Genomic DNA, 10930 nt, shown 5'->3' on the forward strand with positions numbered 1-10930 from the left:
TATTTCATTAGTTGTCCATTACTGGAATTTACAATGAAGTCTTATATTAATAAGTGTTTGCTGAGTGAATGAGTACATTTAAAATGCAATGATAATGTGAACTGAGTGTTTTCTCATGTGATCGTCCTGACCTTTTCAATAGTAACTTGTAGTGAGACTTGCTTTTTAGGGTTTACTTTGTTATCATTTAGGTAAATGGAAGAGTTTAGGTATTGCTGTGATCCAGTGGAAGAGTAGCTCTTTCTATCACTTATTTTAAGCTTTTTTTGTTATATAAGCAAAACATTTTCATTCTATAAAAATTAGAAAATGAATAATAAACATAAAAATGAAAAAATAATCTACCTTGCTTTCTAAAGAATGTATTGATAGTATTCTACTCAACTTTTTGGTGCAGTTTTAATTTTTCTTCCCCAAATGGAATTATGCTGTATGTACCAAGGTCTTCAAGTATGGCTATAAGCAAAATCTCTTATACACCATAAGTGTCTTTTCCGACCACAGTCTTCCAGGCAGGCACATTTTGTTAAAGTTGCTACAGCCTGTATTTTGTGGCATATGAACACCTAATTTTAAAATAATTTGTTATATAATCTGAGAGATAAGTTGCATATAGAACTGTGCCATTCAACAAAGACCTAATCCTAACCCTAACCTTAATGCTTGTCACCAGAGATAGTGCCTCACCTTTCCCATTTATATAGCAAATAATTTTCCTATTTATGTAGCAAATGCATGCATGCTAAGCTGTTGCAGTCATGTCCAGTTCTTTGCAACCCTGTGGACTATAGCTCACTAGGCTCCTTGGTCCAGGGGATTCTCCAGGCAAGAATACTGGTGTGGATTGCCATGCCCTTCTCCAGGGCATCTTCCCAACCCAGGGATTTAACCCATGTCTCCTGTGCCTCCTGCATTGCAGGTGGATTCTTGACTGCTGAGTCACTGGAGGAGCCCAAAAAGTAAAGTAGAAGTCGCTCAATCCTACTCCTTGTGACCCCATGGACTGTAGCCTGCCAGTTCCTCTGTCCATGGAATTTTCCAAGCAAGAATGCTGGAGTGCGTTGCCATTCCCGTCTCCAGGGGATCTCCCCGACCCAGGAGTTGAATCTGGGTCTCTTGCATTGCAGGCAGATTCTTTACCATTTGAGCCACCAGGGAAGCCCAGCAAATGCATAACTGTTCAGATGTTGGCAAGAGAATTATCATCTTTACAACATAAGATATCTAAGGCCTACAGGAAAGCTAATGAGTGCTTTTGTTTTAGTTAGGAAGTGGGTTAACCCAAAGAAGTCAGATAAGACAGGCAAAGTGAGTTCCTTTAATTAAGAGCATTGGGTTCATTATAAAGTAACAGTTAAAATAATCTCCACGTCTACCATTTAACTTTTTCATGTAAAGATAAGATGAAGCATTTTGACATTATCCCATGTAGACCCATTTTGTAGTAGACCCATTTTGGAGAAGGCAGTGGCACCCCACTCTAGTACTCTTGCCTGGAAAATCTCATGGACAGAGGAGCCTGGTAGGCTGCAGTCCACGGGGTCGCTAAGAGTTGGACAAAACTGAGCGACTTCACTTTCACTTTTTACTTTCATGCATTGGAGAAGGAAATGGCAGCCCACTCTAGTGTTCTTGCCTGGAGAATCCCAGGGACGGGGGAGCCTGATGGGCTTCCATCTGTGGGGTCGCACAGAGTTGGACACGACTGGAGCGACTTAGCAGCAGCAGCAGCAGACCCATTTTATCAGTGGAGCAGATTTAGAAAAGCATGTCCGACTCTTTGCAACCCCATGGACTGTAGCCTACCAGGCTCCTCTGTCCATAGGATTCTCCAGGCAATAGTACTGGAGTGGATTGCCATTTCCTTCTCCAAGGGATCTTCCCGACCCAGGGATCGAACCCAGGTCTCCTGAATTGTAGACAGATGCTTTACCACCTGAGCCACCAGGGAAGTCCAAGTTTAAATAGCTAATGAGTCTTGAATTTTGCCTTTTTGGGCGAGTTTATCAGCAAAATGTTTGTCACAGTTCCCATCTGTGTCAAGCCCAACCTCCTCTTTCTGGTGAGAAGACTGCCTTTAAAGTAACTCCATCCTATTTATCCACCCATGCTTCCTGCTTTTTATCATTTTTCCTTTCTGTACCAGTCATTGGAATTCTCATTCTGTAAATCTCTAGGCAGCTCAGCTCCCATTGCGCCTCCTCAGAGGGACCTTCTCAGGCCACCTTATATAAGTAGCACCCAGTCATGCCTGGTCCTCTTTCCCTATTTAACTTTCTTCCAAGCTGACCGCTGCCAGAAACACTCTTGAATTTATCGTTTTATGAATTTATTAGTCAGCTTCATGATAACAGGTATATTATCAACAGAAAATTGGATTAAAGATTTACTGAGCATGGCCCTGCCCATCAAAACAAGACCCAATATCCCCCTCAGTCAGTCTATCCCATCAGGAAGCTTCCATAATAAGCCTCTATCCTTCTCCATCAGAGGGCAGACAGACTGAAAACCATAGTCACAGAAAACAAACCAATCTAATCACATGGACCACAACCTTGTCTAACTCAGTGAAACTATGGGCCGTGCCATGTAGGGCCGCCCAAGACGGACGGGTCATGATGGAGAGTTCTGACAAATGTGGTCTACTGTAGAAGGAAATTGCAAACCACTTTAGTATTCCTGCCTTGAGAACTCCATGAAAAGTATGAAAAGGCAAAGAGATAGGACACTGAAAGATAAACTCCCCAGGTCGGGAGGTGCCCAGTATGTTACTGGAGATCAGTGGAAAAATAACTCCAGAAAGAATGAAGAGACGGAGCCAAAGCAAAAACAACACCCAGGTGTGGATGTAACTGGTGATGGAAGCAAGGTCTGATGCTGTAAAGAGCAATACTGCATAGGAACCTGGAATGCTAGGTCCATGAATCAAGGAAAATTGGAAGTGATCAAACAGGAGGTGGCAAGAGTGAACATGGACATTCTAGGAATCAGCAAACTAAAATGGACTGGAATGGGTGAATTTAACGCAGATGACCATTATGTCTACTACTGTGGGCAAGAATCCCTTAGAAGAAATGGAGTAGCCCTCACAGTAAACAAAAGAGTCTGAAATGCAATACTTGGATACAGTCTCAAAAATGACAGAATGATCTCTGATTGTTTCCAAGGACAACCATTTAATATTAATGGTAATCCAAGACTGTGCCCCGACCAGTAATGCTGAAGAAGCTGAAGTTGAACGGTTCTAATGAAGACCCACAAGACCTTCTAGAATTAACATCCCCAAAAGATGTCCTTTTCATTATAGGGGACTGGAATGCAAAAGTAGGAAGTCAAGACCTACCTGGAGTAACAGGCAAATTTGGCCTTGGAGTACAGAATGAAGCAGGGAAAAGGCTAACAGAGTTCTGCCAAGAGAATGCAATGGTCATAGCAAACACTGTCTTCCAACAACACAAGAGAGACTCTACACCAGGTGGTCAATACCAAAATCAGATTGATTATATTCTTTGCATCCAAAGATGGAGAGGCTCTCTACAGTCAGCAAAAAGAAGACTGGGAGCTGACTGTGGCTCAGATCGTGAACTCCTTATTGCCAAATTCAGACTTAAATTGAAGAAAGTAGGGAAAACCACTAGACCATTCAGGTATGACCTAAATCAAATCCCTAACAATTATACAGTGGAAGTGAGAAATTGATTCAAGGGACTAAATCTGATAGACAGAGTATCTGAAGAATTATGGACAGAGGTTTGTGACATTGTACAGGAGACAGGAAGCAAGACTATCCCCAAGAAAAAGAAATGCAAAAAAGCAAAATGGCTGTCTGAGGAGGCCTTACAAATAGCTGTGAAAAGAAGAGAAGCCAAAGCAAAGGAGAAAAGGAAAGATATACCCATTTGAATGCAGAGTTCCAGAGAATAGCAAGGAGAGATAGGAAAGCCTTCCTTGGTGATCAACGCAAAGAAATAGAGGAAAACAATAGAATGGGAAACAATAGAATGAGATCTCTTCAAGAAAATTAGAGATACTAGGGGAACATTTCATGCAAAGGTGGGCTCAATAAAGACAGAAATGGTAGGGACCTAACAGAAGCAGAAGATATTAAGAAGAGGTGGCAAGAATACACAGAAGAACTATACATAAAAGATCTTCATAACCCAGATAACCACGATGTTGTGGTCATTCACCTAGAGCCAGTGGTCCTTAGCATCACTATGAACAAAGCTAGTGGAGGTGATGGAATTCCAGTTGAGCTAGTTCAGATCCTAAACGATGATGCTGTGAAAGTACTGCCCTCAGTATGTCAGCAAATCTGGAAAACTCAGCATGGCCACAGGACTGGAAAAGGTCAGTTTCCATTCCAGTCCCTAAGAAAGGCAATGCCAAAGAATGCTCAAACTACCACACAATTGCACTCATCTCCCATGCTGGCAAAGTAATGCTCAAAATTCTCCAAGCCAGGCTTCAACAGTACACGAACCATGAACTTCCAGATGTCCAAACTGGATTTAGAAAAAGCAGAAGACCCAGAGATCAAATTGTTAACATCTGCTGGATCATCAAAAAAGCAGGGGAGTTCCAGAAAAGCATCTATTTCTGCTTTATTGACTATGCCAAAGCCTTTGACTGTGTGGATCACAATAAACTGGAAAATTCTAAAAGAGATGGGAATACCAGACCACCTGACCTGCCTCTTGAGAAATCTGTATTCAGGTCAGGAAGCAACAGTTATGACTGGACATGGAACAACAGACTGGTTCCAAATAGGAAAAGGAGTATGTCAAGGCTGTTTATTGTCACCATGCTTATTTAACGTATATGCAGAGTACATCATGAGGAATGCTGGGCTGAATGAAGCACAAGCCGTAATCAAGATTTCTGGGAGAAATATCAATAACCTCAGATATGCAGATGACACCACCCTTATGGCAGAAAGTGAAGAAGAACTAAAGAGCCTCTTGATGAAAGTGAAAGAGGAGAGTGAAAAAGTTTGCTTAACCTCAACATTCATTCAGAAAACTAAGATCATGGCATCCGGTCCCATCACTTCATGGCAAATAGATGGGGAAACAGTGACAGACTTTTTGGGGGGCACCAAAATCACCACAGATGGTGAGTGCAGCCATGAAATTAAAAGACGCTTACTCCCTGAAAAGAAAGTTGTGACCATCCTAGACAGCATGTTAAAAAGCAGAGACATTACTTTGCCAACAAAGGTCCGCCTACTCAAGGCTATGGTTTTTCCAGTAGTCATGTTTGATTGTGAGAGCTGAACTGTGCAGAAAGCTGAGCGCCGAAGAATTGATGCTTTTGAACTGTGGTGTTGGAGAATACTCTTGAGAGTGCCTTGGAATGCAAGAAGATCCAACCAGTCCATCCTAAAAGAGATCAGTCCTGAGTGTTCATTGGAAAGACTGATGTTGAAGCTGAAACTCCAATACTTTGGCCACCTGATGCAAAGAGCTAACTCATTTGAAAAGACCCTGATGCTGGGATGGATTGGGGGCAGGAGGGGAAAGGGACAACAGAGGATGAGATGGTTGGATGGCATCACCAACTCGATGGACATGAGTTTGAGTAAACTCCAGGAGTTGGTGATGAATAGGGATGCCTAGCTTGCTGTAGTCTATGAGGTTGCAAAGAGTCAGACATGACTGAGCGATTGAACTGAACTGAGCTGAACTGTCTTGTTCTGCATTGTATCCCTCTTGCCTAGAATAGCAGTATCTAGCGTGTGGTAAACTGTCAAATATTTAATGAATAAATAAACTGTGCTTTGTTGCCATCAGCCTATGGCTTTGCTGTTCTCTTCACTTACCTGAATTTTTCCATTTTCATGCCTCTGACATCATTGTTTTCTCCACTTAACACACCTTCTTTCCTCCTTTCTAAGTCCTGTAAATCAGTGCTACTTAATCTGTAGCTCATGGGCCAATAGCATGAGCAGCACCTACAGGCTGGTTAGAAATGCAGATTCTTGGACCCCAGACCAGTCTTACTGAATCAGAATCTCTGTTTTTGTGATCTGGAAAAAGATATTTAAGTCAGTTCTCCAGGTATTCTCTGTATCCTCATGTCAGAAGTTGTTATTATTTAGTCGCTAAGTCATGGCGACTCATGGACTATAGCCTGCCAGGCTCCTCTGTCCATGGGATTTACAAGGCAAGAATACTCGAGTGAATTGCCATTTCCTTCTCCAAGGGATCTTCCTGACTCAGGGATCGAACCTGCCTCTCCTATGTTGGCAGGCAGGTCCTTTATCACTGAGCCACTTGGGAAGCCCCAGTCAGAAGACCTTAGATAAGTCCCACTCTGACCAAGTTCTGCCTTCCAAAAATCATTCCTAAAAATGTAGACATCCACAAGCCACCGTTTCTTCCCCGAATTAGCAATAGCCCCAGATTCTTTTAACCCCAGGCTGTTTTGCCTTTTTGACGTGTAATCACTGTTTCCTCAACCAGCCTGTGAGCTCCGGCCAGACAGTGTACGCTGAAGGCAGTCAGGAAACACTTGACTGTTTTTTTTTTTTTTTTTGTCATGTGTGGTACAGTTTTGGAACATGACTGTCCCTACTTGACTGCCTGCCTCCCCCTGAACTGCATTCTTGCTTCAGTGTGGAAGCCACCACGGACAGTGGTAGCATGGGGCCCTGCATTGTCCACAGGATCTTGACTCTAGGAATGCCAAAGCACTTTGCTTCACAGCAGCCGGAAGAGTAAGGCCTGCATATAGCAGAGCTTCTGCTGCGTCTTCCTGCATGGTCACCTCTGGCCAGTTTGGAGCCGCCATTGCATCCCAGTCACAGGTCGTAGCAGATGCCATCAACTTTTTCATTATTTCAAGCATACTTTTTATTCATTGTCCCTCTGCCTGCCTGAATATTGGTAATAGTGTTATATTCCTCGCTGGTGGTGGGGAAAATGAGAAAATTGGTTCCTATTGTTTCACTATCTGTAAAAGAAAAGCATGTCTTTTGTTTTTTTCTTTCTATGGTAGAAGTGCTCCAGAGAAGGGTTCCAATTTCTTTGTCAGCTTTTAGAGATAATTTTTATGAAGATTAGAAACATTCAACTTTTGTGAAAGGAGAATAATAAGAATTAAGCGAGGGGGGGGACCACTTTTATCATGCTGACCTATTTTCCCCTCCACAAATTACCTCTCCTTCATGAATTCCAGAGTATACACTAAATGATTCTTTGCTCAGTTTCTTTAACCAGCGGCAGAGACTTTAATTTCACAGGGTTCACTCAGAGTTGATGCTTTTCAAACATTGGGTACCTAGTTTATTTTCGTTCTCTGTTATTTTGGATTAAAGCATAATCTTAGGACCTAAGAGTTCCTTGCATGGTTATTTTTGGAATATGGAAGCTTTTGAAGTGTTTAAATCAACTCATCTTGTGGTTATTCACTGAATATCTAGTAGGTGGCCAGGAATATGTTAGACTTTCTTATTTGTGAGTATCTGTGCACATACAGGAGAATTTATCAGGGATGGGAAAGAAGCATGAGATGTGATATACCTTTTCATCTTGCTAGGGAAGCAAGCACGCCACAGTTAGATCTGGGTTTGAATTCTACTTCTTTGAACAAATGTGTCATCTAGGGTAACTCATTTAGTTCCTCTGTGCTATTATAATCAAATGTGAATAAAAATATGTGATGAAGGTGACTTGAACTTTGGTTGGAGAACTTGATGTCTGTATGTGTTTGTATATATATATCATAGTCTGCACTTATAAAACAATACAAAACAAATCCCCCACACAAAAATATATAGCTTTATGAGTTATTGTGATTTAAACACCAAAAGCAATGCATTAAGAAAAAAGTGTTTTTCACAGCATTTCCTACTCTTGATGTTCTTGGGTTTGCAACTTAATTTTTGCCAACTTGCTGTATATTAAGTTGTATCTTAACGTTGTTCTTAATTAATATTGTCTCAATTGCCATTTAGCTTTATTACTTGGTTTCATGGCAAATACTATTCTAAATGTAAAGATAACTTTTCAAATTATTAAAGTAGTACTTATTATCAGAAATTTGAAACTCCGCTGCCTGAGGGTTTCCCTCATAGCTTAGTCAGTAAAGAACCTGCCTGCAAGACAGGAGACCCAGGTTCGATTCCTGGGTTGAGAAGAACCCTTGGAGAAGGAAATGATAACCCACTCCAGTATTCTTACCTAGAGAATCCCATGGACAGAGAAGCCTGGCAGGCTACAGTCCATGGAGTCTCAAAGAGTCGGACACGACTGAGTGACTCACACAGACACCATTCAGATTCTGGTGCATTTTGAATCTTTCAATCTGTTTTTCTTTGGCATACATGATGATCTAGGTTGAGATCACACTACATATATGGTTTCGTATCCTAACTTTTTCATTTAACATAGTATCCTGAGACATTCCTGTGTCATTAAATGTTCCATGAAAACATGCCTTGAGTGCCTACTTACTAGTCCAACTTCTGGATGTGCCCCAACTTAAGTAACCAGTACTTGTTTCATGGTTTTTGACTATTCTAAGTAATGTTGACAGCAACATCTTTGTATTATATCTGTGTCAAGTTTATAATGTAAAGGACATTGGTGAGATCTAAATGTGGTACCTTTTTTGAAACCTACATATTCCATATGCACGGGGTGGGTGCCTATAGGGGAGGCACTGTTTACAAGTTGGCATAACTCTCCATAGCTGGTAGTTGGTTACCACATGAATCTGACAGTTGAGAGCCTTCAATCGAGAGTCCGAGAGCACTCACCTGTCTGGTTCTCTCTGCAAAGTCTTACTGCTACAGGTATCGCTGTGCTGCTCGAAGCCAGAACACACCCGACAGCTCCGCTTCGAATCTGGGATTCCGTTGTGCAGCTGACCACCTGCCCACCATGGGCTAAGAGCCAAAAAGAGCCTTCCCGAATCCGAGCAGTCGTGTCTACTCTGCACGCGGCTTCCCTCAGGAGGCTGAACAACCTGGTGTGAAGAATTCCCACCCCAAGGTGGGTTACATGCCTGCCCAGTGGCCAAAGGAACCGAATGGCGAGACCAAATCGTTGACCTGCATCGGCACGTGCGCTTTATTGTGTGATGTGTTTCATGTGTTACTTTTGAGAGTGTTTTAAAGAGGAAGGAGGTGGAGGGCATCCTGAGCTAGGCTTCAGGAGGCCTGTGTTCTACCCAGGGTCTGCCCATGGGGATAGACCCCAGGGTCCCACTGTTGACCTTCCAGGGCCTCAGTGAGTTCATCTGTCCAGTGAGTTCATCTGCACAGCGTGATGTCTGAGGCTCACTGCCAACTTGCAGATCCTCTGGATATATCAGATTCTATTGTGATTTCATAGTGAGAATTTATGACAGATGATTTTTTAGCTATTTTTTCCCCATGTGTGAACCTCGGGTGATACTAATCATGTAAAATAGTTGTTCTCTTATGTATTATTTTCAGAAAAGAATGGGGTGGGGTGGTGGGGATAAGTCTTTATATTCATACCGCACTTTGCTTTTTCAAGGAAATCAGTGTCTTTACATTGTTATGACGAATCCCACTTGGGCCAGCGATGGCGCGCTCAAGTTCAGCCATCGGAACACGCAGGAATGTCTGTGGGGTGACTCTACTGTGCTTTATCTTTTAACATTAAGTGCCTTTGGTTTGGGGGGCAGCTGTAAGCCCTATTTTCCCCCTCTCCCCAAAGCCTTCGGTGAATGTGAACTGTGTGTTACACAGAGAAACCTGTTTAATTCTAGACGTAGGAGAAAAGGAGCAGGAACCTTGAATCAACTATATTCAAGGTATCCAGTATTTTGTAATAGGGATATAGGAAATCCTGTTGTCTGTGGAGTATCCCATGCTTTGGATCATGCACTATGTCGAATAAACTGGTATCTGCTAAATCAGCCTTCCCTCTCATTGGTTCCTTTTCTATTTCACTCTATTAATGTCTTCTTTTTAAAAAATGACTTTGTGCGATGTGAGATGTACGTGTTTTTTTATGTAAAAAGTTTTTTAGATATGCATGTGTTTTGTTTGCTAGAAAACTTTCACATCAATTAGCTGCTTGATAACTTTGATATGGGAATAATTTGTGGGAGTGTTTATTCCAAAACACAAAGCTATTCTGCCAGGAACCTCATTATGACCTTGCTTCTTCATCCTTAGTACATGAGACAAAGTCAAGTGACTTTGACTCCAAAGTACAGTGACTCCATCCTGTAAAAACTGACAGGTGCTTCACAGGCAGGGAAAGCACCTTGTTTCACAGCGATGGCTTCAACCAGAGATCTCTGTCATCAGGATCCCAGCCTGATTCCCCATTCTTTGAAGACCTCAAATTCATTTTTAGTCCATCGTTTGAAAGGAAAGGCTCATCTTGAGGTTGGTTATTCAAAAACTAAGTCAAATAATATTCTGAAGGGTTCAGCCAACTCCTGACTGCAACTTTTGTGCCTAGCCTCTTAATGTTAAAATGTTTATCTTGAAAAATAGTCATGTTGCTGGGGTGTTGGTCCACATTTGTTAATCTGTCGCTTTGTGGATATAAAATGTTTCTTTACAGACTTTCATCAAGTGATGATTAATTCAGGCAAAACAAACAAAAAGCATTTGCTTCATCAAAAAAGCTAATAGAGGAAATAAGGTATTTTATTCTTGAAGTCACCACTAGTCAAGCACAGTTTTTGTTTTTACTTATTACCTCCCACCTGCTTGGATTTTTCACATGGTTATACTTTTAGTGTGTATGTTTTAGATTCTTCTCTTGGTAATTAATGTTATATGTCATAAATATTTTGAGGTGTATTTTGGCTTAGTCTTTAGAATTGCATTTTTAGCAGTAGCAGAATGTTAGAAAGCATTAAAACAAAATCCTAACAAATCCTTCATTTAAGAACCACACTTCCAAGTTACTAAGGCTTTCCTGATAGCTCAGTTGGTAAA

The 10930-nt window shown here is 41.6% G+C and overlaps 1 protein-coding gene across 4 annotated transcripts in view; it reads left to right on the forward strand.

The window, feature by feature from the left end:
- The window catches only part of SUMF1 (sulfatase modifying factor 1), a 98930-nt gene extending 89039 nt beyond the window's left edge, over nucleotides 1-9891 (forward strand). For 2 of the 4 annotated variants that reach the window (XM_004018312.5, XM_042235927.1), the window contains one exon: nucleotides 8784-9891. In XM_004018312.5, the coding sequence (XP_004018361.2) occupies nucleotides 8784-8894 (111 nt within the window). In that variant the 3' untranslated portion in view covers nucleotides 8895-9891. Of the gene's footprint in view, nucleotides 1-919; nucleotides 7676-8783 lie in introns of those variants that run through there. The other 2 variants (XM_042235925.2, XM_042235928.2) reach the window with 1 other exon arrangement.
- Nucleotides 9892-10930: the final 1039 nt, after the last annotated feature.

This window comes from Ovis aries, chromosome 19, assembly GCF_016772045.2.
Source record: "Ovis aries strain OAR_USU_Benz2616 breed Rambouillet chromosome 19, ARS-UI_Ramb_v3.0, whole genome shotgun sequence".
Taxonomy (NCBI): domain Eukaryota; kingdom Metazoa; phylum Chordata; class Mammalia; order Artiodactyla; family Bovidae; genus Ovis; species Ovis aries.